Source organism: Pogona vitticeps, chromosome 6 (assembly GCF_051106095.1).
Source record: "Pogona vitticeps strain Pit_001003342236 chromosome 6, PviZW2.1, whole genome shotgun sequence".
In the NCBI taxonomy this organism is placed as follows: Eukaryota; Metazoa; Chordata; class Lepidosauria; order Squamata; family Agamidae; genus Pogona; species Pogona vitticeps.
In genome coordinates this window covers 87,062,414-87,090,086 of record NC_135788.1, presented here as the reverse complement: position 1 = coordinate 87,090,086, position 27,673 = coordinate 87,062,414, and the positions used below count along the sequence as shown (strand labels likewise).

Sequence of the window (27,673 nt, the reverse complement as noted above, 5' to 3'; positions counted from 1 at the left end):
GGAGTGTAAAAACTCAGTTCATGCCTGTGGTAGACGTGCATTCAACATTCACAGCAGTTCCTTAGTTTGAAGACCAACTCGGAGTTTTCATGACACAGCAATACATGATTTCAAAGTGCCCTCAACAGATACCTGTGGCTTTCCTTGTTCTGACAACAGTGGGAGACAGAATCTTCAATATCCCTTTTGTTTGTTTTTAAAAACAGCCATTTCTACCTTATCCTAAAACTTAAACAGATTCTGGACTTAGGCCTGCAAGGGATATGCAGTGGAGAACAAAACAGGGTATGCCTCATTTCCTCAATCTTTTTTTTTATGAAAAAGGAAACTGTGATCAGGAACAGAATGCAGGGAGAGAGCTTTAACTCCCTCTCCTCTTGTTTACTAAAGTCACTCACACAAGCTGCTTTCCTCCCTGTGAGGAAAGAAGACATATGGCCTCCACACTTTCCCCACACATGAGGAGAAAGCAGCGGCGGTGGGGGTGGGGGGAGTCCTTTAGTGTACAATTAGCAGGAAGAGAGAGGTGAATACTCCTCTCTATACCCGTTCTGGTCTTGACTGCACCTTCCAAATTTGTTTCCCCAATTTTTATTTCTTTTAAAAGCCAGCCAAAAAAGAAGGATGTCCTCATCTATTTTGGCTCTAATTTGCAAGTTCTGAAGCTCCTTTGCCCTCTTCACCCAACAGAGTCGGCATGAAGAGCAGAGCACAGTCACGCACATGCATTCGGGGCAACACTGAAACAAATCTCACACCCTTCTTTTTGTTGTCGTTCCCAGTTTATTTAAAAAATACATGTTACAGTTCAGCTCCCATCTGAGAATTCTGAGTACGTGACAGATGTTTATACAGGAGCCAGGGTCAGAAAGCCTAGCAAGAATTCATCTGTTATCCCAGCAGAAAGAATATACATTTTAATACTGATAGAGATGAAGCTGAGACTCCAAAGTGTGGGAAGTGTGGATTTTTGAAAAGCCATCTTTAAAGCAGTTTCACGAAGACACAACGAAGATGGTGCCAGTCCTCCAGGGGCTCTGGAATCTATCTAGCGCCATTTCCATGCAAGGCTGCTAGAGGCCTGTCCTATAAGGAGAACATAGATTAGAATGGGTAGTGCTGAGGAAATCTAACAGTGGCTCCAGGTACCACAAAAGCCATTGTGATGGTCGCCACTTGCCAATAACATGGGGAGTTTTCTAATTGCCAGCCCAGGCTGACAAAATATACATGTACCAAATTCTCAGGCAAGGTGACATATTTAGGTGACATATTTTTGGACTGCAATAGCCTGATCCTTCTCAGTTTGCTCCCTCCACTCCGGTTGCTGTCCTTTTGCTAGAAGGCAAAGACTTTTCTCTTCAAGCAGACCTTTCTTCAGTAACTGGCTGCCTATGAGTTGTTGTTGTTGTTGTTTTAAAACAGGTTTTATGTCTTTACATACAGTATTTTAATATGTTTAAAAATTGTTTAAGTTATTTTTAGTTTGATGTCACTTTTCAGGCTTTTTAATTTTGTAATAGAATTTATAGTATTTTTGGCTTTTAATACAGTTTTAATATTGTAAGCCAGCTTGGGTTCTCTTTGGGAGAAATGTGGGATATAAATCAAATCAGATGATGACATACTAGCTAGGGCTGGCAGGTGGATAGTCACTATTTGTTTTACCATGCTCAAAGTGCGGCCTGCATAGGGTCTCCAGTATCTCTGCATCATGCCCCTTTTAATTCTTTATTTCCTTTACCGAAAAAGTCCTTTTGTAGCCTGTAGGGGACACGGGAGGGAGACATGTTTTGCCGTATTTGCACCTGTACCTGCCACCTCTTTGAAAAAGAGTACTTTTTAATAACGTTGGTCATACAGCACTGATGGTACCTGTCTGTCATGGGTTTGGAGGGAAAGTTCCATCCTATGGGGAGTGGAAGGCGGGACATCGGGGGAGGAGCTGTACTGTATATATATGTGGAGCTTGTGAGGAGAAGCTGGAGTGGGAGTCTGTCAGACTGAGTACAACTGTGTGTCAGTTAGTACATACCTGATAGGTTCAGGTTTCTTTATAGGTAGCCAGAACTGATAGGTTCAGGGTCTGTGCTTTACTTTAAAGGGTTCTGTGGGAACCAAACTGTTATATGTATATGTTTGGGAGTTTGCCACGTTACAGTATCTTATTTACTTGATCTTTTTATTTACCCTGTTTGTTATTTAAATAAACCTTGCTCTTTTGTTTGTTAAAAATCCATTCCTGGTCTGTGTGACTCCTTATAGGGAATGGTTGGTGGCAGCTTAGTTATAGTGTGGTATATCCCAGTAGGTCTGGGGTTGTCACAAGAGCATTAGGGGACCTTTTCAGTTTTTTTAAAAAAAGGAATGTCTTTTTGTATGAAAAATTGGGGGCATAAGAGGTCGAAAGTGCATCCCACTCAACGTACCCTCTAATTTTCAGCCCCACTGGGTGGGGCTCCACCTCTCTCTCTCTCTCTCAGCTTTGCCCCCCATGCGCGCTACTTCCCCTCCCTTCCTCATGCGCTGGGTTCTGTCATGACCGGAACCTAATGTGATTGCTGCATGGAAAAAGAAGAGAGCTCTGCAGAGGGAAGCCAAGTTGTGCCCATGTCCAGCTGAGTGGAAACCTTGTTTTATGGTTTTATTGGAGAGATAAAGGAGTTAGCAAAATAGTGCATTCTGAAATATAGAATGCACCAACTGGCCAGTACCTATCACAGCCATTTTGTTGTTGTCTTGTTCTCTCTCTCTCTCTCTCTCTCTCTCTCTCTCACACACACACACACACACACACACACACGGTATTTATGTCTATAGAAAGTGCTTTTTGTTTACACAGTGTAGATGTTAAGACCGCCTGGCGTACAACGGCTATTGTTTTAATAAACTGGAGCCAATTGGAAGTACCATATTTTCCCATGTACAGTGGACCTTCGACTTACAAAGGTCCCTACTTATGAAAATTTCGAGGTATGAAAAGCTCAGGCCGCAAAATTTTGCTTCGACTTGCGGCCGGAGCTCCGACCTATGAAAGGCAGGGGGAAAGGGTGGGAAATTCAAAGCCGCCCCCGCTGCCCTCTGCCTCCCATTCCCACGGGGACAGGAGGCAGAGGGCACCAGGGATAGGAGGCAGAGAGCAGCGGGTGCAGCTTTGGAAGCCCAGGAAGCGGAAAGCCGCTCTGTGCCTGCTGCTGGCTTTCGGCTTGCCAGGCTTCCAAACCCCCTCCACTGCCCTCCTGTCTCCCGTCTCCGGTGCTCTCTGCCTCCTGTCCCCGTGGGGACAGGAGGCAGAGGGCACCGGGGACGGGAGACAGAGGACATCGGAGGCGGGAGACAGAGAGCAGCAGAGGGGGTTTGGAAGAATGGGAAGCTCAAAGTCGGCAGCGGGCGCAGAGGGGACGGGAGGCAGAGAGCAGCGGGTGCAGCTTTGGAAGCCCGGGATTTTTTTTCCTTTGGCAGGATTAAATGGTTTTCAATGCATTCCTATGGGAAATGGACCCTTGACCTACGAACTTTTCAACCTGTGGCTGTTCCAATACGGATTAATTCTGTAAGTTGAGGGTCTACTGTATAAAATGACCTGATGTATAAGATGACCCCCACTTTTAGAAACCCAAATTAGAAAATTTGATCGCTGCTTTCCCCCTCCACTTCCTAAGCCCCGCAGAAGCAGGATCAAAGGGCTGTGGAAGTGGATGGGGAAAGCAGCAATCAAAGGCCTGCAGGATCGCAGCCCTTTGATCCTGCAGCCCTTTCATTGCTGCTTTCCCATGGGGCTTAGAAAGTGGCAGGGAAAGCAGCAATCAAAGGGCTGCAGGATCAAAGGGCTGCAATCCTGCAGCACTTTGATCCCCCCCTTTCTGTGTATAAGACAACCCTCAATTTTCAGTCTAAAGATTTTAGATAAAAATATAATCTTATACACGGAAAATACAGTATCTTCATTCCTGTGATAAAGGAACGGGTGGATCTTTTTTAATGACCCAACTTACCTGGCACTGTCCCAACATGCTGTGAAGACTTCACAGAACTGCCCCGTAGCCTGGCAATGCGGCTGCGAGGTGCACCCAAAGAGGAGGAGGCAGAGCTGAAAAGAGAGGCAACGGACATTAGAGCACAGTCAAATTCCTTAACCCACTGTCAGATACAACCAAGGAATGTAAAGTTATCAGTGTGGCTGTACTAAGGGATTTTGTTGGCCAAGGCAGAGCAGTAAATGGTGTAACTCTGTTGCCCAACTAAACGTATAGTACCCTAAGCCAATCAAGTCCTTTTTAACACCTGGGATGGAAAATCTCACAAATGCTTTTTCTTGGCAGTAAAGATAAATTAACAATACATTAAATAATGGACCAAAAAAATCTGTAGCCTGAGTTTACCCCTCACATCACCTAACAGTCAAACCTGTTTATCAATCTTTTGTAAACTCAGCATATTTGCATACTTTGGGCTGCTTTGAGACATTCTGCCAAGGATAATTCTGGAAGCTTCTCACATCTTTTAATGTAAGCCCTTCTGCCCACTGAAAAAAGCGCAAGCAGAATGAGTTAACAGCGGATGGTGCTGTTTCAGAATGCCATGATATATTAATGCTCCACAATGTGAAATAAAAGTCCATGCTGGTAAGAAAATAAGCACATCAAGGAGTGAAGTTTTAACCCTATCCCACTTCTCAGTTTTCCTATTTGGGGGAAAGTAGATGTTTGAATATAAACAGTCATGGTATCCTGTGCCAATAGTCTGAAGTGGTAGAGCCTGTTCTATCAAAACATGCCACCCAAATCCCTCGTTAACTGAATTCACCTTGAAGCTGAAAGCCACCTTACTTTGTTGTGTGCCTCCTCTTCTGTGTTGATGCTCTGGATGCCAAGGAAGACGATCTTGGGATGGAGGAGCCCTTCATCGTGAACACCGGCATGGAAGCCCTGAAATTAACCCATTGAGGAGGGTGAATGCCATCATTCCTTCAAACAAGATTGGCTGTCTGTAGCCTTCCAGGCTCTTGAGAGGCCCCTGGACTGCAAGATCAAACCTGTCCATTCTGAAGGAAATCGACCCTGAGTGCTCACTGGAAGGACAGATCCTGAAGCTGAGGCTTCAATACTTTGGCCATCTCATGAGAAGAGAAGACTCCTTGGGAAAAACCTTGATGTTGGGAAAGTGTGAAGCCAAGAGGAGAAGGGGACGACCAAGGATGAGATAGTTGGACAGTGTCACCGAAGCAACCAACATGAATTTGACCAAACAGTGGAAGATAGGAGGGCCTGGCGTGCTCTGGTCCATGGGGTCACTAAGAGTCAGACATTACTTAATGACTAAACAAGCCTTCCAGGCATTACAATTTGGTGATAGGAATTTGGGACAGAAGGGGAAAAAAGGTCAGTGTTCATTTAAGAATTGACTCGTACACACTGTTGCCAGGCCACCACTTGTTAATTTTGTGAAGCCATTTTGTGTCATCAAAACAGAGTATCTTTTATAATCCGTTCTCCCATGTAGTGACTCAGAAATATGGAAGATGGCATTCACTCCAAGCAAGGAATGTGCAAGGTCCATTCTTCCCGATGATACTGGGCAACAGTTCTGTCAGCCGTAACCAGGAAAGAACAGTGAAGAACACTGGGAGTTATATTCCAGCGTACATTATCTGGAACACTGGTTCTTAACCTTTGTTACTCAGATATTTTTGGACTGCAACTCCCAGAAGCCTTCACCATCAGCTCTGCTGGCTGGGGTTTCTGGGAGTTGCAGTGCAAAAACACCTGAGTAACAAAGGTTAAGAACCACTGATCTGGAAGGCCACACTTTGCCCAGTCCTGCTCTGGAGAGAAGTATCTTTAATGTTGTACTTTTTCACGATTACTCTTCCTCCAAGGTTATGCTTTTGGATCAAAATGTTGAAGCAATGGTTATATTAAATAAATATAATGGACTGAATTAATAAAAAAAATTATATTGTTATTTAAAACTGGTCTAATTTGGCCTGAAAAGGATCTGTAGATGTCCTTTCTCTTCTTTCTTAAAGCTCCTGGCATGGAGAGGAATCCCTTAATGGGTTCACTTGCCTTCCTATCTGGAAAGATATAGAAAATTCTGCATCTCTGATCTCAGATCAATGGCTACAGCTTCTATTTCCCCTGCTGCACCCCACTAATGTTCCCAGTGGAAATGGGGCAAGGAATCCAGCTACACAATTCCATATCCACGACTTTCACCACCCCATTTGCTTTCCCTGTTGGGCTTGTGAGCTGCTCTGGGTGAAGGCCTTTGTTCCCTCCTTTCTGAGACTGAAAATAATAGGGGCACCCTCTGTGCAGGGAGAGGAACTCTGCACAGAGGAAGAGGCCTCAACACTAGGAATAGAAAGGACCAGATGACTTCAGTGGGGTTGGGGAATCACCCCTGAAGACATTACCTAGTCTGCTGGCTTGGTTCAGGGAAAGCTATGTGGTCCGAAGGACCAACATAATTTCCCATCCTTGCCTTAACTTGGAGGCACAAAGAATTAAAACTGAAAGGAATGGAAATGCTCTCCCCTTCAGCATTCAGCCTTCCAACAGGGTCATGCCAGAGCACAGGCACACCACCCACAGAGGCCTTCTGTGTGGCCTGTGTGGGTGGCCAAGCTGCCAAACTCACCACCTCCTGCTAAATTCTACAAGGAAAAAAGTCCTCTCTGCAGCTCATCAAACTGCTGGTTGGCAGGCTGCAGAGAATGTGATTGTAACAGGGATGATGGTGTGTAAAAAGGGTCAGGCTGGTGCACAGCCTCACATCAAGCAGGGAAGCATGATGTACATGGGGGGGTGGCACACAGGGAGGGAAAAGGGGGGCAGGGGCGAGTTAACACCATAATCCCTACAGAGTCGTGTTCTCCATGACTACTTGTGTGTGATAGACAGCAAGACAAAGGAAGAGAGAGAGAGAGAGAGAGAGAGAGAGAGAGAGAGAGAGACTGGTGCATATGCATGGCACAGAACAGTATAGAGAGAGCTGATAGGGGAAGGGTGACTTTGGCCTTGCTGTCACCCATCACTGTATGTGGTCCTGTCCTGTTACCATAAGCTGCCTTTGGGGCAAAAAGAGTTTGCTACTCTTGCCAGAGAGATAGAACCAAACAGCAGCCACAGTACATCCCCAGTAGTATTTCCATTTGAATACTATCCTATGCAGGACTGAAGTACCATAAAGAATGGGCAAGCCTCTCTACTCCAAGTCTTGATACCCTATTGCTTTGCAGCAGTTTTCCCAACACATTCAGCTGCGAACCAGAAGTGTTCCTACAGTTTCATTCAGGCGAAGACCCTCTGGGTAAACCAGAATCTCTGCAAAGAGAAGAAAACAACGCCAAGAGCTGCAAGGGAGAGTCACCCACCTGGGTATGAGTGGCGCCCCCTGGAGGCAAGCAACGTGCTGAACACTCTCCCACGCAGGACATTCAGGAGCACTACGCTTCATCTTGGAGGGGCAGGGATCCTCCCCAAGATCAAAAGTGGTGTTCAGGTCACGTGGAGGCACTGGAGTCGAGCAGTTCTGGGCCACTGAGCTGCCCAGAGGCATGCGGCGCTTCAGTACTGTTGGAGGGCAACGCCAAAGGGAATGATGACCACTTAGGCTAGGAGATCCAGCTCTCTCTGCAGTTGGAGTACAACCGGAATCCCCTGGCACCACAGCTGCCCATTCCTTCGGGGAGCCCAACTGTGGGGGAGAAGGACAAGCCTTCCTCCGGCGCTTTGCCCGCGCCTTTGAGTTAGATGGGGTCCTCCTTTCAGATGGGGACATGCTCTCCGTTGACTTCCTTCTCTTCTTGGCTGGAAGGTGAGGAGTCTTGAAGACAGGGCTGGAGATCAGGAAAGCCTCCAGTGATGCACAGGGAATAGCAGGACTATCCACTGGGCTGGCGCTCTCGGCTGCAGGAAGGGGAGCTGGAAGGACAGCTGCAACACAGATGCAGACACAGGTCAAGCCTAGCATCCAAAGCCTACATACCTCCTAAAGTAGGATGGACCACATGTGGCCCTCTGCCCATTTGTACAGGTGTCAGGTGTCCCTGAAGTTTAGTGTGTGTGTGTGTGTGTGGGGGGGGAGTCCAGCAGGAAAAAAAAGCCATCAAAAGCTGCAATCTTCATTTAAAACTAGATGTTGATTTACCTCCCCCTTGAAAGTCTTATCAGAAAGTAAGAAATGGATCTCTAGCGAATTTTGGCTTTATGTTTCGGAACAGTATGACCCATGATGGATCCTGGGACAGAAATGTGGCCCATGGAGCTTGTCCATTAAACCCTGGCAGTTTAATGTCACCACATTCACTCCCATCCTCCCCACCACAAAAGGATCACCATTATCTATAAGTTGCTGCGAGTTCTGATCCAGGCTGGCTTGAGGGGTAAACTCCAGTTCCCCAACTTGCTCCTCCACAGCAGAAAGCTTTGGGGCTCTGCCTGATTCTTGATGCATCAAACCATCCAGCTCTTCAAACTCAGCTACTGTATCTGGAGTAAGCAGGTTGGCAGTCTTCAGAAGGGTGTACTGCTTTTGTGCCACGCGCAAGATAGCCATGGCTAGCCTGAAACAAACAAACAAACCACCACCATGGAATCTCAGCTGGAGAAATAACTTTTTCTAAAATGTTAAAACAAATCCAGAAACTGGCTAGGCTCTTCTTTCCACCCCAATAAATGCTGCTGGGGAAAACCAGCATTTTGGAAATGTTGCCATGTCTGTGGCATTGATTTGATGACCTATAGGCCTCTGCATGCATAATAGAAAAGTAAAACCGCAGGCCAAACAAATCAGTTACTCACTCTGTGTATCAAACAGAAAGCTGCCGACTCACCTCTCCAGCTGTTTTTTGTCCATTCTCTGTAGCTGAAGATTCAGCCTCTCCTGCTGCTCAACTGGATTTGAAGGCTCCATGGAAGAGCACCCAGAGGTTTTCTCCGATTCCTGGATTTATCCAGAATAGCAAAAAAAGGAAGGTATGAAACTGAAAAACTTATACTCACCTCTGAGGTTTCACACACCAGCTGGCTGAGTTGCTGTCAGATCGTGCAACATTCACCATTATGGTAAATCAGAGGAGGATATTTTGCAAACCCTGTTCCCCCAAATAATGACATGATCCAATACTAAAAACCAAAACAAAACAAAACAGCAGTATGGCTCCCAGCCATTTTCCTAGCTTATCTGATGCTACTTTATTTTGATTCTGTTTTCTTTGAACGCATCCAGTGGTCAAACAAGGCTTACAGCCTTTCTACTTGTTGAAGATTTTATTTCTTTACCTTAACTGCCTTTATTGTTTAAGACAGTCTTCACTCAGACTAAGTAATTCCTGGTTTCTGACTGCCAGTCTGTGTGGAAGGAAGGCAGAAAGTACTTTGGTCTGAGTGAAGATTTCCTTAGAAATAAATTTTTTAAACAAAAATAATGGCTGACAACATTATGTGACCATTAAATAAGTTACAGCAAGTTGAAGTAAACATAAAATAGCTGTAAATAAGCTGGCAAAGTGTCTAAGAACTGCACTGCAGGCTTTATTCCGTGGGATATACCATTTTTGGTACCATTTTGCCTTTTTTGCTGGATGGCTAGGGGTGTAAAAACACTTTGCCCTCCCTTGTCTCTAAATGTTAAGAAGAAACAACCACTGCATGCCAGTCAAGTATCCTCAGATCCACTGCTAGTTCTGCAGGACAACTGTCCCTGGAGGAAAGGATGAGGTGGGGAACCTTATGGCCTTTCTTATCCATGCTGTAGTTTGCAGAAGATTAAGAAACACCTTTTTCCTGTCTTCTCCACGTGGTAGCATGAATGAATGACAGCTGCTCCTATCCTTTGGAATGTCAGACAGACAAAGAGAGACAGGGAAAGAGGCAAGGGTCCTCCTCTTCTTCTTTTTTTAAGTGTTTGGAGATGACGTAAAGCAGCAGGAATCCCTCCTGTTACCTGCTTGCCCAGATAAATGAAAGAAACCCCTTTGTACATCAGAGGAGACTGGAGGACAGCAAGCGCAAACACAGGGCAGCGTGAAGGCCAGGCCAATCTCTGTTAGCCCCCCGTGTTAGCAAACAGTGCAGTGAAGGTTTTGTGATAGAAATCAGGCAATTGGTCTGGGAGAAAAAAAACATCCACATAAGGAAAGAAAGGACAAGAGGGAGGGTCCACTGTTGGCAGTGGAAGGAGTGCATAAATATGAAAGCTTAAAAAATGGAAATAAGGCCTGTGAAACACAGAGGCGTGATGGTTACAAGGAGTGCGCACAGTGGAAACTTTTGTTTCCCTTTTGTTCTGGTTTCTTGCACTGGTTGTCTCTTAGTCTTCTGGTTTTTCGTTAGCGTGTCCTTCCATTTACCAAAAAAAGGGGGGCACCTCTTTTGGGTCATTTTGTTCAGTCCCCTCGCCCGCCCCCCCTGAATTCGGTGGCAGCACCAAAGCGACAAGGCAATGGGGCTGACAGATCTCCCAGCAGGGCAAAGAGGCCAGTGATGGCAGCTGTAAGGGAAGGAGGGAGAGAAGAAAGGTCAAGGCTAGTAGAGTTTATGGGGGTGAGGAGGCAAACGGCATCTGTGGTAGGAGAAAGAGGGGGGAAGAGAAAGAGGAGGCCTGGCAGGAGGGCAAGGAAGCGAACACTGGTGGTGGCATCCAAGAGGAAGAAGAGAAGGACTGGAACTGGCAGAGAGAATGGCAGTGGCCGGGGGTGGGGTGGGGGTGGGGTGAACCAGCAGCAGTAGTGGTGAAAGGAGGAGGAGGAGGTGGTGGTGGTAGTGAAACAGTAATGCTGGCAAAGCTGTTAGTGGGGCAAGGAGGTGGACAGCAGAGAGGGTGAGGCAAGGAAAAAATTATCGGTTATTTTAGTAAAGGAAAGGTTTAACAAAAGAGGGGAACATATAAGGATCTGAAGCTTTTGTGCCCCCCCTCTTTCATTTAAACAAATTCTTTGGCTTTAATAGGCTCTCTAAGGGGAATCCACAGAAGAAGCTACAAAGGAAGACCTCTTTTGTCCCCACCCCATTCTGATCAATCCAAAATCATCATCATCATCATCATCCTGTCATCAAGTCAATTCTGACTTATGGTGACCCTTTTCAGGGTTTTCCAGGTAGGGAATACTCAGAGGTGGTTTACCATTCCCTTCTTCTGGGACATCCTGGGACTGTACAGGTTTACCCAAGGCCACACATATGGGCTTTACTCATAGGAAGCACAGAAGGGAATCGAACTCCCCACCTTTGGCTCTGCAGCCAGGTACCTAAACCATTGAGCTATCCAGCTAGCTAATCTAAAAGTCTCACTCCTAATATCTGAGGCAGGCAGGGTCACAATTTTTCTCTCTTTTCTATTCCAACCCCCCCCCCTTATTTCTCATTCTCCCTTTCACATCCGACCAGCAAGCTGTTAGATGTCAGAGGGGTAAACTGATTGCTTGCTGAGAGCTTTTGAGAGGATTCCAAAGGCCATAGGTTCCTCGGGGCTACAAGGAGGCCCACCTCTGGTCTAAGACGGCTCACATGTGGTCTAGAGACTGAAGAGGCTGCACATGTTTACCAAAAAGGAATGGAAACACAAATTCATTAGCCAAGGAACACCGAAATGCCAGATCCGTACAGACAATGAAAGCCACCTATTTGTTTTGAACTATACACTACCAGATGTTTGACTGGAGGTGTTTTGTTATTCCTTTGTCTACAGTTCTTTTATTCACTCTGCATAACCAGCTACACGAAAGCTTTGCTTCTGGAAGCTACAACTCCCAAAATCCCACTCCCAGCATGACCAGTGGTCGCGCTGGCTGTAGGATTCTGGGAACTGTAGTTGAAACAATAAGTGTTTCCTATTTCTGTTCTTAACTGCTTTGTGAGAAGGCTATGGTCTGAGGCAAAGATTTGACTGGGAACATTCATGACGGGGAGAGCTTTACTTAATTGCACAAGCCTAAGAAATCTTCCCCTTACCTGCTCAGTGTGGCTTTGTCCTGCTCCAGGGGTAGCATTGTTCAGGTTCAACAGTTGCGGGAGTGTCTCTGTCATAACATCACCCTTATTCAGGGCATCACAGCCCAAAATAACCTCCTTTGCCCTGTGCCAAACACGAGACAGAAAGCGTGTCAACTTTTTCAGTCTTGTATCTCTGCTCACTCATCCACTCCTGGGCGCAGCCTTGTTCACACTTGAGATTTGGATGGTGTTCTCTTCTTAGCAGGGGAGGATCAGAAATGCTGGCCCAGCCTTATTAATATGGTGCAGGGGACATGGTAACTAACCTCTTTCCTTAAGCCGTTCTGCTTAACATGTGGAGCTCCTATCTGCTTATGCCCTTTCACATCATCATAACACTTTGAAAGTACCTCAGGACTGGGAATGTCCACCTCTCCAGATGATGCTGAACAGCAATTCCCATTATCTCTCAATTATTGGCTGCGCTGCCTAGTTGCAGTCAACAACATCTGGTAGGCCACACCTCCCCAATGCCTAACGTAAACAATGCTTCAGACTTTTCAAAGCTCCTCATGTCCACTATCGTGTTGAAATTTGCAAAAGAACTCTGTAGGCTAGGCCAGTGATTCTTAACCTTTGATACTCAGGTGTTTTTGAACTGCAACTCCCAGAAACCCCAGCCAGCAGAGCTGATGCTGAAGGCTTCTGGGAATTGCAGTCCAAAATCATCTGAGTAACAAAGGTTAAGAACCAGTGGGCTAGGCCAATACCATTATCCCTGTGTTGAGATGGAGGAAAGGAAAGAGGTAAAGAGAGAAGAGTTTGTCAAGGGCTGCCTAGAGACTACATGGCAGAAGACGAAATTAAGTCCTGAAACTTCCTGTTTTTCACCTGATCCTCACAGATGCTGTACCCACTCTTGTCTACCTTGTATGTCTTTGTGCTTCCACATCCACCATGATGGAGGGAGGGACAATATGGTATGTTCCTCTCTCCTTTATCTCGGGGGCATAAGTAATAAATACTTCACTATGCAGATGAGGGGTGGGCAACTGATGGTCCTCTGGATATTGCTGAATAACAATTACAATTACTCCTTACTATCACCTATACTGTTCAGGACTGATGGGAGCTGCAGTCCAATCACATCTAGATGAACGCAAGTTGCCCATCCCTGATGTAGACAGCACCTCTCAAAATGGATTACACAACAGCAAAAATGCCAGAGGACACTTTCCCCCCTAAACAAGAGCAAGCTAAGCATTCCACCCTTTAAAGAGGGCTTAAAAATAATTTAAATAAAATGGCTGTGGAAGAAAAGAAAAAAACAATAAAAAAATTAAAGGACCTTAAGTCTCAGAAAACAACAGGCAACTTGACTCCTGGTTTAAAGGCGAAGAAGAAGGAAAGGTAAGCGGAGGGCCTTCACTTCTTAAGAAACTTCTGTTTCTCTTTTGTTTCTTGCAGGCTGCAGCCCTACCTGAGGCACTTCTCCTGCTCAGGACATGGTGGAGCCAGAACAGCTGGTAAACAGGAGTTAAACTTCGGGATATTTTGCTCATAAGCACGGAGCCTCCCTTGTAGGTCTGCCACCTGAAAAGGATAAAAATTGGTTTCTTTCAATAGGTTTCTTTGATGGCCCCCAAAATACTGCCCAACTAAGAAGTGGGGTAAGTGCACCTCCGGGTTTTTTTGTACTATGACCCTCATCAGCCCTAGTTAGCATAGCCTGTGATGAGAAACAGTCGGGGTTACAGTCCAACAACCAATGCTTGAAAAAAAGTGACTTCTTTGGATATCAACAGCCCACAGCCAGTGGCAATAGTGGCTGGGGGATTTTGGGAGTGTGGCCCTATAAAGTAAATTTCAAAAGGTTTGCAAACAACATATGGAATACCATAAGTCCCCATGACACACACATTGACATAACAACCTGACAATGGTTGCACTCTCATGGAAACCCCTGAAGGGTGTGGAATGGGATGTGCCCGTGTGTATATGGGTGTATGGCAAGAGATCTAAAACAGCACTATTCTTGGCCCTCTCACACTGCGATCCCCAGTGTAGTGGGGAGTGAGGTATATGTCTAGGCCACTCCACTGCTACTGCCACCAGGAAGGTGTCAGCAAAAAGAGTTCCAACATCTTCATTTGGAGACAGATGGCAAGAGTCAGGTGGTCTGGAGCATACTGATTAGAAGACACAATGGTGGGACGCTCACCTAGCTAAGTGTTCCCCAACCTGGTGCCCTGCAGACGGCATGGCCTACAAGTCCTATCATCCCCACGACTATGCTCGTGGGATGATGGGAATCCTAGCTCTGAACACATCTGGATAGTACCAGGTTTCAGAAAGCTGAAATCAGTGGAAAGATCTAGCGAGGGGGGGACCCACAAGGAGCAAACCCAAGGAGCTTCGGAGAGAATGTTGTGGCTTAAAAATGCAGGAGATAGAGCTTCTTGAAAAAGCTTAAGGCACGTAGGAAGATGCGTTATTCGGATTCAGACTGTCGGTTCAATGTAGTTCAGTACTGTCTGCCTGGACCAGCGGCAGCTCTTTCGTATTTTGGATAAGAGTCTTAATAAGCTCTTCCTGGAGCTGCCCAGGTTTGACACTAAGACTGCCTGGGATTGAATCTTTTGCACAAAAAGGATTGGCTCTGCTACTCAGCTATGGCATTTCCCCAAAATATCAATATACCAAAATAATTTCATAGATTGTCAGAGATGGGAAAACTTACATTTTTGGATGGCAACTCCCAGAATCTCACAGGCAGCATGGCTGGTGCGTATGCTAACTATGAGGTTCTGGGAACTGGAATAGCTTTTCCCATATCACGGTAAACTTAAGAAGACTGGTCCTTAAAAGCGTGGTGGGAAAATGTTTTAGATAAAAAGCAGAAACATTTTTCATTCCCATGACAACTGTTCCTCTGCCTTGCCTTGCCTCAACTTTCCAAAGAAAGGATCTATCCTGCTGTGGCTCCAGCACCCTCCTGAACTCACTTCTCCCTCAAGAGATCTATCAAGAGTGATCCATCCTCACCTCTGCTTTCAGCTGCTCACAAACTGCTGCATAATGGCTGGGAGGGTAATCCATGATGACCTCGTTCTTTTTCAGCTGCAGATCAGGACAGAGTACAGAAAGAAAAGAGGGTCAATTCAGGTAGAGAATAAAAGAAGGCTTTATTTATTTATTTATCTATTTATTTATTCATTCCATTTATACCCCACCTATCTGTTCGTCGTAAACACTCTTTATCCAGGCATTCTGTATTTACACAAATTGGAATTCCAGACTAAAGAAGAACAAACTGGTATGTGGAGGGGGGGGGAGGTGGCGGGAGGGAATGATCCATAAAAATGAATTGCAGATCTGCATTCCCAAGCCCCCCCCCCGTTACTCCTACAGCAGCAGCTAATCTAGAAAATGCCAGTGACAGGGAGGAGCCCAAAATCCAGAAACTTTTCTGGAGAGGTACAACCATTCATTCTATAGACTATCAATGAATTTGCACACACTGGAACATACATGCAGGTAAACTAAATAAACACCTCCGTGTGGGTACAAAACAGTTTCCCTGTGTATTTGATGACTAGGAACTTGCTTCTCTCAACATGACAACAATGATGAGATTCTCAACATGCTGGCCAAAACCTTATTGGTATAAATCTACACTGTGGAAAGGAGATGGTATCACTATTTGGGCCGGTTAAATTTAGTTTAAATGAATTTAAAGCCTCCTATCCTCCCTCCTTTCAGGTTCAAAGACTTTCTAAGGTTCCCCTTTGCCCTAGGGAATCCTTTGAGAACTTCTGGATTGCAGGGGGGCGCTTTAATAACCAAAAATTGCTGCCAGAGCACTGTTGGTGATCTTGATTCTGGTGGCAATCTGGCAGTGATTTTTGACTATTAAAGGCTCCTCCCCCATCCAACGGTTCCCAAAGCTGATTTCTGTAACATACACAGATTGAAGAATTCAGCTTTTCTTGATGCAAAATGCTGGTCATTTTGTTGTTGTTTAGTCATTTATTCGTGTCCAATTCTTCGTGACCCCATGGACCAGAGCATGCCAGGCCCTCCTGTCTTCCACCGCCTCCTGGAGTTGGGTCTAATTCATGTTGGTAGCTTCAGTGACACTGTCCAACCCTCTCGTCATCTGTTGTCCCCTTCTCCTCTTGCCTTCACACTTTCCCAGCATCCGGGTCTTTTCCAGGGAGTCTTCTCTTCTCATGAGATGGCCAAAATATTAGAGACTCGGCTTCAGGATCTGTTTTTTCCCGTGAGTACTCAGGGTTGATTTCCTTTAGAATGGATAGGTTTCTTCTCCTTGCAGTCCAGGGGACTCTCAAGAACCTCCTCCAGCACCAATTTTCTTGAACAGATTTCTGGTTTTCCCCTTTCTATTATTTTCCTCTATTTCTTTGCACTGTTCATGTACCGAGACCCTCTTGTCTCTCCTTGCTATTCTTTGGAAGTCTGCATTCAATTTTCTGTAACTTTCCCTATCTCCCTTGCATTTTGTTTCCCTTCTCTTCTCTGCTATTTGTAAGGCCTCGTTGGTCACCACTTTGCTTTCTTGCATTTCCTTTTCTTTGCGATGGTTTTTATTGCTGCCTCCTGTAGAATGTTACGAGCCTCTATCCATAGTTCTTCAGGCATTCTGTCCATCAAATAGAGTTCCTTAAATCTCTTCTTCACTTCCACTGTGTATTCATAAGCGATTTGGTTTAGATTATACCTGACTAGCCCAGTGGTTTTTCCTACTTTCTTCAGTTTAAGCTTGAATTTTGCTATGAGAAGCTGATGATCAGAGCCACAATCAGCTCCAGATCTTGTTTTTGCTGACTGTATAGAGATTCTCCATCTTTGGCTGCAGAGAATACAATCAATCTGAATTCGATATTGCCCCTTGTGTTGTTGGAAAAGTGTTTGTGATGACCAGCTTGCTCGCTTGATAAAACTATTAGCCTTTGCCCTGTTTCCTTTTGAACTCCAAGGCCAAACTTACCTTTTGTTCCTTTTATCACTTGACTCCCTACTTTAGCATTCCAGTCCCCTAGAATGAGAAGAACATCTTTCTTTGGTGTCAGTGTTGTAAGTCTTCATAGAATTGGTCAATTGCAGCCTCTTCAGCATTGGTGGTTGGTGCATAAACTTGGATTACTGTGATGTTGAAAGGTTTGCCTTGGATTTGTATTGAAATAATCCTATCATTTTTGAGATTGTATCCCAGTACAGCTTTTCCCACTCTTTTGTTGACTATAAGGGCTACTCCATTTCTTCTACGGGATTCTACTGGTCATTTTAAGCCTTTTTAAAAACATGTAATCCATATAGTTTCATTGAAGGGAAAGATAACGTGGGTTGGAGATCTACCCACAAGGTGAAATGAGTAACCCCCATGCTATTTCAGACCAATGGTTCATCACACATCCACATTCTGTCTTAGATACCCACTAGAAGTTTTATCTCTTTAGCCCGGTTGGCGTATTTGAGGGTGTTGTAGGTGTCCTCATAGGAGAGTGCAGAAGGACTAACGGCAGCAATCATGATGGTCCGGCAGTTCCCACCAATAGAATCCTTGAGAAGGCGTGTAAGCTTGCTGTCACGGTATGGAATATGGGGTTTTTTGCTCTGTAGGGCAAACCGAGAATGAAAAGATAGGTGTATAAATTTCCTTTTGAGTGACAAATACCACAATTTCTCCGTGATCCTTCTACGTACAGTATAGTTACTGAGGCAACAACCCTATATATATATGCACAGGGAACAAGTCTCATAAGATACAGAGAGACCTACGTAAAACTAAACACACAATGAGAGCCAGTGCGGTATTGTGATGGACTGGGCTTGAGGACAGCTGGTTCAAGTCCTTGCTCAGCCATGGAAACTGACTGGGAAGTGGCCATGGTGATTCTTAAATCTCTCATAGACCTTGAAAACTGTATTAGAGTAATTACAAGTTGGACAGCATTTAACTAGACAGAAAATAACACACATTCTGAAAATTGCACTGTTAGTCTTATAACTAAGCCCTCTTGTGGTGAAACACACACACACAGTTATTGAGTAAAAAAAAAAAACATTTTTCGGAAGCAGCATTTTCTTTCATTCTTTCTTTCTCGTACTCTTTCTTATTTATTTATTTATTTCTACCCAGTCTTTCTCCTTAAAAAGAAGGCAGCTTACACCATTAAAGGACAATATTTACAGCTCTACTCTTGCTCAGTTTTTCTATTTAAAAAGCAATTAGTGAGAGAACTGTGGAAAAATTACAGGAAAAGTTATATCAACAGTGCTTTATAAAAGCGGAACATGTTGGTTCCTCCAGAATCAATATTTCTCAAACTTATAACTTGTGAATCTTCAAATGTTGTTAGACTGCAGTCCCCATTACCTCCCCCCACTGCCATGATGACGGAAGCTAATGGGAGGTGAGAAGTTAGTATCTCATGTATCATCAACTTTACAACTCTTCAGATCAATGCAGGAAAGGGCAGATTGTTTCCTGTGTTGGCCCCAGATTTACCTTAAATTCAGGAAGTGATGAAATATTTTCCTGCTTGACTGTTTTTTTTATTGCTAGGAAACAATGGAGTTTTATAAATTTGTGACAATTGTCTAGGAAGTTTATGTGTTTATTCTTGTATTTTACATCTGTTCTTTGCTAAAACACTTCACAGTTTAATTAATGGCAGTGGGCATTTTTTTATTAAAAACTGACAGAATATTCACCGCTAACATGATCATGTGAGTGTCCATGAAGATCCAATCTTGGTCAGCCCATGTCAGTATAACCGAGAGATGGAGAAAGGTAGCAAAAAGCATTACCTTGGCATCAGCCAGACTGTTGATGACATTGATGAGGGCTAGCAGGGAGCGGTTGATGTTGGCACCCTCACGAAGTCGCTCCCCTTTGGTGTTTGCCACGGAGGCCCGTTCAGAGCCTGCCAAGTCGATCAGACTCATCTTGGCTACCTGCAGGTCCTTACTCATGCTCACCACACGATCTTGCTGCTTCACATAGATCTGCAAGAGGGAAAGGACGGCAGCCCATAGCACAGACAGTAGACAGAAACCCAGGCTGCTTCCATGCATTACAAGTCAGCCTTTCCCAGTCTATGAGTGAAGTGGATCACCTTCAATTCAGAAAGAAGCAAGCACTTCGTATTAGACATTTGGGGAAACAATGCCTTCAGCTCCCAGAGCTTAGATTAGGCTAGCTAAGCATTGATCAATAAAATACAGGGATACTGTGCCTAAAGACAGAATTCAAGTCCCTCCAGAGAACAGCCCAGCCGAAGTTAGACTATGGGTCCAGCTAATCTGACATCCTGTTTCTGACAGGGATCCTGCAGATGCCCCTAGGGAGTAATATCTGGGGAAACAAGCTTCATGAGGGACAGGAATAGAGCAGTTTTAAGTGAGTAACTATGCTGAAGGAGAAAAGCATGCCTTCTGCCTAAAGCATCTTGTACCGTACAGTTAATCACTTCAAACAAAACTTGCTAAGCTTACCTGGAACACTGCATGGGAACGTGAGGAGGTGGCATTAATATCTGTGGGGTGCTGTGTACGGTTCAGATTTCCTCGCCTCAGCATCTCCAGGAGCTGTGCTGCAGTTTTTGGCTAAAAGAGAGCAGAGACCTCAGAGCACTTGGAAAACATGCTCCAGAGCCACAGCATCTGGAAAACTGACTCCCTATTCACTTCCCCACCAGAGAGAAAGACTCAGAAACCTTTTCTTAACCTTTTATTTTTTTTATATTATATGTAAACCGCCCAGAGTAGACACATTCTAGATGGGCAGTATATAGGTAAATCTAATAAATACAGTGGTGCCTCGCTTAGTAATCGCTCCGTTGAGCGATGAAATCGCTTTGCGATGGACTTTTGGCCATTGCTGGAGCGATCGCTTAGCAATGTTCTCTATGGCTAAAATTCGCTTTGCGATGATCGCGGGGGAGCAATCATGGCAAAGCGAACTTTTTAAACAGCTGATTGGCAGTTCCAAAATGGCTGCCGCTGTTTTGCCTTGCTGTAGAGGCACCCAAAATGGCCGCCGCTATGGAGGAATTTCGCTTTAAGGTAAGTTTTTAGCCCATAGGAATGTATTAAATGCGTTTTAATACGTTCCTATGGGCTTTTTAAAATCGCTTAGCGATTAAATCACTTAGCAATGTTTTTTCCTGCACGGATTAACATCGCTAAGTGAGGTACCACTGTAAATAAATATCAATAAGACGAAGGGCTCTACACTGTAAACACTGAAGGCAGTCTAGGCAGGTATGGTGGAATTTCTTGGCCTTGTGCAACAGTGTGCAGAAGAAGCCCTACGTCTTCTTGTTGGCAAGGTAAAGCACATCAGAAAGCTGCCTATAGGGAGATTTTGGAGAGATAAAAATATATGGGTTTGGAGTTTTCCACTGAGGTTGCTGGAACAGTGAAAGCAATGCTGAATACCTCATGCTGTATGTGGCATGGTGAGAATCCATATTTAACAGAGATGAGCTACAGTGATGCCTCGCTTAACATCGATAATCCGTTCCAGGAAAATCGCCATTAAGCGAAAACATCGTAAAGCGAAATTAAAAACCCCATTGAAACGCATTGAAACCCGTTCAATGCGTTCCAATGGGGTAAAAACTCACCGTCCAGCAAAGATCCTCCATACAGCGGCCATTTTCGCTGCCTGTATAGCAAGGAATCCGTCCCTAAATACAGTGGGGAGTCATTTTAAGCACCCGGTGGCCATTTTGAAACCGCCGATCAGCAGTTAGAAAAACATTGTTTTGCGAAGAATCGGTTCCTGAAGCAGGGAAAACGATCATCGCAAAGTGAAATTCCCCCATTTACACCATTGTTTTGCAATCGCAAAAAGATCGTCGTAAAGCGGATTCGTCGTAATGCGGGGCAATCGTAAAGCGAGGTATCACTGTACAAGGTTTTGGACTGCAAACATGTTTTAATTCACAACTCCCACCTGCCCTGCTCAGCATAATCAGATGGAAACTGCAGTCCAAGAAATATCTGGAGGGTCACACGTTTCCCTTCCCTGCAACAGTTTACCTATCTGTGGTCCTCTAAACCTGGAGCAGCACTATGGCCTCTATGTTCCCGTTATTCCCTGCCAGTCCCTCCTTGCAAGACAGTTTTCTCTACCTTTGCAAACGCTTCACCTCACTTCCTCTATGTCTCCGCTGCCCCTCCATTGTCACCTGATTCTCTTCAACCCAGATCTTATGGCCATCCATGAAATCTAATACCCTCTTTGCCATTTGTTGTAGACTCCTGTCTAGGGGTGGAAAATGGTGACACTCTGATCGTATGCAGCCCCTCAAGTGTAGTGATCACGAAAGGAAAAGGCTAATGGTTTAGGGGTGATCAGAGAACAAAGAAAACAATTAACTTTAGAGAAAAGTTAATAAGGAGAGTAGACACAGAGGAGTTCCTAGGGCGAGGCCCAGAACTCCCTTTAATTAATCTTAACAAGCTTACAGATTGTTGACAGGGTTCAGATAGGACATCAGTTACCTAATGGCCACTTAGGATTGGCCAGAGAGTTATGCTCTGACTCTAAGGGAAAATAGGCAGAATGAGTGAGTCACCCCTCCCGTCAGGAGCCGCCCTTCCCTGCCAGGAGAGTTTGCTCTTACACTGAAACAGGAGTGCAGCTGGCAACCTTGAAAAGGGTGCTCCCACACGCAAGGCTTTTTTTTTTTTTTGGCAGTGCCTGGCTTCATCAGAGCCCCACCACAAAAACAAACAAACAACCATTTGATTGCCACTCTTGGAAGCCTCCAAGAGCAGGGATTCGCCTTTTAAATAAATCCCAGATCATGACACCTTGAAGTCTAATATCAAAGCCAACTACACTGTCCAGAGCTGGACTTTCAGTCACTTCAAAGTATGGCTTTGCTTTGCATTTTTGGCAGTTCATACAACCATACACCCCAAACCCACTGAAGTTGCCAGCCTTTGTTAAAGTCCCTTGGGCAAGGGCCGGGCCACTGACATGCTCTGTTCAGAATCTCGCATAGGATCAGAGTTATATCAGCATGAACTTGTGCTCATTCCATTCTCCCAAGAGCTGGGAACAGCCATTTGTCTTGGTAAGTCTTCAAGTCATCCTCAGCATTTTAATTCCAGACAGTGAACCTAAACATTTCAATTCCAGACCGTCAACCATAACACTCACCTGGTGAAAGGAAAGACCATGCACCACAACCCCTTTCTCTGGGTCCTCTCGGATGGTCAGTGGACCCTTTGGTTCTATGAGGTCATGTATCTGCTCATTGTAGACCTGGAAAGAGGAGTCAGGATTCAGTCCACATCATTTAAGGCCATCTACCAGAGTCCCTGCTCCTCAAAAGCTACAATATCTGCCCTGTCTAGACACCTAATTTGCATCTCAAAATGTCAAGAAGCTAGTTGTGTCCATGTACCCCAGAAAACTTCAGTAAACCCTTAACCAGAGCTTGTAAAAATTATGTTGCAACTTTTCAGCCAGCACAGCCTCACTGAGCAGGCTGGGAGATTCTGGGAGCTGTCCAAATATTAATTTTCTCCAAATTTTGGTGGAAACTGCATCTTGGTCTTTCTTAAAATTCCAACAGAAATAATCTGGAAGTCATAGTCTGGGATGGATAGTACCTCCTGATAGGAAATGAGCACTTCACATTGCTTCTCCTCCTTCCTGGCCTCAATCTTCTTGTAGAGTTCCTCCATGGTGAGGAACATGATGCCTGGTTCCTTCTCTGATCCCAGCATGGTGTGTGTTTTCCCAGCACCAGTTGCACCATAGGCAAACACTGAAAAAGGAGAGGACACCCCCAGAGTCATTTTCCAACCGATATTTATATTTTGCTGTAGGATGCCTTGAGCTGCTTAAAGCAATTGATGTCTATAACTTCTAAAAGCCCATTGCTGTGGGAATCTAGCGGTAGCTTTTCTGTATTCTTGGGCTAGGCCAAGCATACCCGAAGAGCGTGGGGCTGCTGGGAGTTGTAGGCTATCAGGAGGGCCATAAATATCCCCCTTACCAGCTTAAGCCAATAAAGCTCTCCTTTATAATGGCCAGACTATCATTTACAGTGGTACCTCGCTAAACGATGACCCCGCTAAATGACGAATCCGCATGATGATGACTTTTTGAGATCGCTATAGCAATTCGTAAAACAGTCATTCTTATGGGGGATTTTCGCTGGACGTCGATTAGGTCCGTGCTTCGCGAACCGTTTGTTCGCAAGACAACAATTTTTTCGGTTCTGCAAAATGGCTGCCCTGTGTTTTCCGGACCCATGCTTCGCAGGGCAGCCATTTTTACAGCTGATTGGCACTTGCAAAATTGCTTCCCTATAGGCGATCTTCACTGGAAGACGACGTATTTTCCCCATTGGAACGCATTAAACTGGGTTTCAGTGCATTCCAATGGGGAAAGGATTTTCACATGATGACAATTTCGCTAAACAGCGATTTTCCTGGGACAGATTATCGTCGTCATGCGAAGCACCACTGTTTAGTTGGGGCCCCAGGTAATTAATAAACAAACAAACAAACAAAGTTGAAATGTGTGAATTTGTAGAGTCTAAATGAAAAGTCTTCATGTTCCATGCTTCTATAATATGCACTTATTTAATATATATTTTTAAAATGCTTTAATAGCTTTTTTCTCATTTGTTTAATCACTTTTAAATCATTTATTCATTGATTTATTTTTAAATGCTGGAAACCATCTTGAATCTTTTACACAGGGAGAAAGATGTTTAAACAAACAAGCAAACACACAAACAAACAATATTATCTAAAACAAGTTTTAAAGACAGCTTTCTTGTGAGAAGCCCTAAAATATCAGCAGCAGGTCCTGCAGCAAAAGAAGAATCTTGATTTCTATAAATGTGTGAGTTGAATGCACATACCATTTATAGAACAGAGCTAATCCCCAACACTATTACTTGTATAGTTTAAATTGCAATAGCATTCCAATCCAGTACTGAAATTGTTGACTGAATTATCCCACACTTGCTAGACAAAAGAGATTGCCTTCTGAGTTTCAGACAATTCAATAAATGCTCCAGAGGTAAAATTTGAAACCAACACTCCTGGCCTAACTTCACAGTCCTCATTTTGAAACTGGCATAAACCAATAGCCATGATTTTTAGAACTCTTGGATTTTTACTGTGCTGTCCATAGAAAAGTGGCGCCCAGCCTAATGAAGGCTTGTATAACTGAAAGCTATCATCTGTTCATGGCTTTTAGTGGCTTAACAGATATATCATCCTCTCCTTGTATTTAGATTGTGTACAAGGATCAGATGGTTTTCCACCCACCCACCCACCTTTTTACTGCACTATTGAAAAAGGTATGAATTACTCCTGAATAAGTATGCATAGAAATGTACTACAAATACATGAAGCCTCAGGAAAGAAGCAGTTATAAAAACCCAGTTTGGTAAGGTTGCTCTTCCAGTCAACAACTCATCAAATATTCTGGCCAGCATTGTCACAGGAGACCGTGAGAGTTTAGCCCAGAAAACCAGCTTTTCCAAACTCTGTTGCTATATAGCTATGTCTGTGGCCAGCTTCTCTACCAGGAAAGCGAAAGGCAGCCAATGTGGAGATCAGCCTGCCACATACACACATCTGATACCCAGTGTCAGATGTAAACAAGTAGCACAGTTTTGGGCAGGAAACATCTGGACATGTGTTCTGGTCCATATGAGTCCTGATTGGTAGTTCCAGTATTAAAGGGAAGACAGTTAGTATTCTCAATGCCAATCAAATAGGGTATGAATCATTAAAGGGTAAGCATAGAGTAATGTTCCTGTATGTTCGAAAGATGATCATACATCAGTGGTATCTATTTCAGCTCTACAAGCATCAAGCTGTGTAGCAATAGAGTTTTGAAAAAACTATTTTTCTGGACTACAACTCCTATAATGCCCCATGATAATGCTATCTGGGGAATTTGAGAAATCGTTGATTGGATGAGCAACCTCACCAAACTTGGATCATTTCAGTTATTCCTAACTTTCGGACAAGCTGTCCCAACCCAGATTCCTCAGAAATGCAATGGCGTACAGTTCACATCATCCCCATTCACCATCAGCCAGAGTGGGTGGAGGGAGCTGTAGTTCAACATACTTGGATGCCACTGGGAAGAGGCAGGCTCCTCTGTGGCATCAGGCAAGAGCACAACCAGTGAGCCAATAAAATCAAAACAAACCCCACCTCCAGTCTGTCTCCTTACCAGAACAATTGTAGCCATTCAGGACACCATCCAGGATCTCTTTAGTCGTGTTGTGAAACACCTCAGCTTGAGTAGCGGTCTCCCCAAACACTCGGTCAAAAGCAAACACTAGATTCTTGCCTTTCCTTCTTGAAGCAAAGTCATGGGCTTGGAAACCCACAGAGACACCCGGCAGGCTGGACTCATCTGGGTCAAACACCAGCATTCGGTCCCCAATGACCTGGACCACACTTTGGCGATTGCCTTCCTGCTCCCGCGGGGTCTGCGGACGCACCCGTACCACAACTGTCACGCTGCCTTCTTCGGCAGGAGGTACGGACACCATCTTTGCACAGCACTCTGCTGGAGAGAGAATATTGCTCATTGCTAGCATCCCTTCTTCATTGACCACAAATAAGTGTTGGCAAGCTCTCAGAAGCCCTTCCTAAATTAAAGAGAATGGCCAGCAATACAGTGGACCCTCGACTTACAGACGGCTCCAACTACAGACTTTTTGAGTTACAGACTTCTCTGACTGCAAAATTGCAGCCGGAGAATCGACCTACAGACTGGAAAAAACCCAAAATGGAACAAAAATGGCTGGTTACGGATTAATCAGTTTTCAATGCATTGTAGATCAATGGAGCCTCAACCTACAGACTTTTTGACCTGCAGCCACCGTTCCAATACGGATTAATTCCGTAAGTCGAGTTCACTGTATTCATGATTAAGTCAAAAGAAGATGACTACAAGAGCACAGACCACAATCTCATATGCCACCTGCTCATTTGGTGGCTAATACATCTCCATGCCACGGAGCTAACAAACAAAACCACAGGGTCAACCAGCTGTGTCACTCCTCTCAGTTCTTCCCAATGTCTCAGCGACCTTCCAGAGCTCAGAGGTGAAAGCAGGACAATAAATTTGTCTCATTTTAATGGTGCTAAAGCGGCAAATTTACAGCTCTGTTCAGCCACAGGGATTAAAGGCCAACGGCATTCATTGATTGATTGTACAGGCTAATCAATGTATTCATTTGTTGCAAGATTATAAACTGGGTCTCAATAACACCTGTCCTTTCAGAGAGGAGCAATCACTTCTCGTTTCTTTGTAGTAAAGCAATCTCTTTGCATTCACCTTAAGATTCGGCTCATGTATGCAAAGCCATTTCCAAAAGGCCCTGCTTTCCATTAAGTTCCCCCAACTTTGCTCTTAAGGAGCAAATTAAGAATAGATCAGAAAAAAATTTAAAAGAGAAGGAAAAGTACATTTTCAGTTAGCAAAATGTCACCACAGAAAATGTTGTGCACAGTTGAAATTACCAATTCTAAAAACCAGGAGTCCAAAAGTTGAAGATTTATTTCTAAGGGATCCCTTTAAAAGACATCTAAAAACTGTGGATCAATACATTGCATCCTTCCTTTCAAAATCTATCTGTAAAATTCAATTATTATCCCTACGGATTTCAAACACCACTAAATATCACACAAAAATGTGGATTATAGCACACTATACATAGCATGATCTCTGGCTCCGGCTAGTGGCTATTTCTGGTGATTTTATCTTTAGAAATATATATTTTGGGGATTTTTCTTTTAATATTTTAAGACCATGGATAAGTGAATCAGCAGATATTGATCCCATGAATAAGGGGGCCCTACTGCAACTTGTTCCCATGCCAATTCCACTGAATGCATTTAGTGACATGGCTGGGTGTGTACATGTATTATACAAAAACACACACATGCCTCTTGCATTGGGCACAACTCCATTTCCACAATCGTTAAGGGCCCTGCTAATCCAAGATGCAAAAAGCCAAAATTTAGATCTCACATTTTTGGACCACAGCTCCCTAAATCCCATAATCAATATGCCTCATGTCAGATGGGAATTCTGCAAACTGTAGTCCAAAAACGTAAACTTTTCCAAGTTCCACCAGATCCTTGATACATTTCCTAACACTCATATTATAGATGCATCAGGGCTGTGAAAAATCAGCTGTAATATTTCTCTTCCACCCCAACACTTCTTATGAGCCCTATGCACTAAGAAACGTGTTCCTGGTGTTCTGTTTCCTGTTAACTTGCAGTATAAAGAAGTCAGGCTGTGAAGTTCTTCCACAGCGCAGAAATCCGCGAGCAGACCGCAAGCTGCAAATACAAGCCGATCTCCATGCACAGAAAAAACGTCAGCAGATGATTATCGCACAACACTGCGATTCGAGACAGTTAAGCAGGAAATGCTTATTTCCCTAGTCCGTTTTTTCAACCCTACGTCCATGTCCGTCGTCCACCGCTACCTGGATCATCTACTAGCTGGCCAGCTGGTCATCTTCTAAAAGGAAGGGATTCGAAAACCCATTGATCACCCAGCCCGGTCCCCACAGAAATGCTCCCCTCCCCGCTGCCCTTACCGCACTCCTCCGCGCAGTTTTGCCTTCTTCCCCTCTTCAGTTCAAATCTCACGGAACGCCCACTCGGCTACTTCCTATTGGTCGGTTGCC

The 27,673-nt window shown here is 44.5% G+C and overlaps 1 protein-coding gene across 5 annotated transcripts; it reads right to left on the bottom strand.

Annotated features, from left to right (window-relative positions):
- Positions 1-760: 760 nt before the first annotated feature.
- KIF18B (kinesin family member 18B) lies at positions 761-27,673 on the bottom strand. Of its 5 annotated transcripts, none has more exons than XM_078377785.1 (17): positions 27,584-27,673; positions 25,192-25,530; positions 22,596-22,753; positions 22,141-22,245; positions 19,461-19,571; positions 18,774-18,971; positions 17,400-17,576; positions 14,985-15,059; positions 13,420-13,532; positions 11,958-12,081; positions 8,840-8,949; positions 8,343-8,569; positions 7,379-7,940; positions 4,830-4,928; positions 3,996-4,090; positions 1,669-1,764; positions 761-1,086 (listed from the first exon to the last, which is right to left on the bottom strand). In XM_078377785.1, the coding sequence occupies exons 2-16, from the start codon at positions 25,514-25,516 to the stop codon at positions 1,724-1,726; spliced, it is 2,520 nt and encodes an 839-aa protein (XP_078233911.1). In that variant the 5' UTR covers positions 25,517-25,530; positions 27,584-27,673; the 3' UTR covers positions 761-1,086; positions 1,669-1,723. The 5 variants fall into 5 exon arrangements, with proteins under 5 accessions (XP_078233911.1, XP_078233910.1, XP_078233913.1 ...); XM_078377784.1 differs by having other exon boundaries at positions 25,192-25,533; positions 27,584-27,652; XM_078377787.1 differs by having other exon boundaries at positions 7,379-7,928; positions 25,192-25,533; positions 27,584-27,652.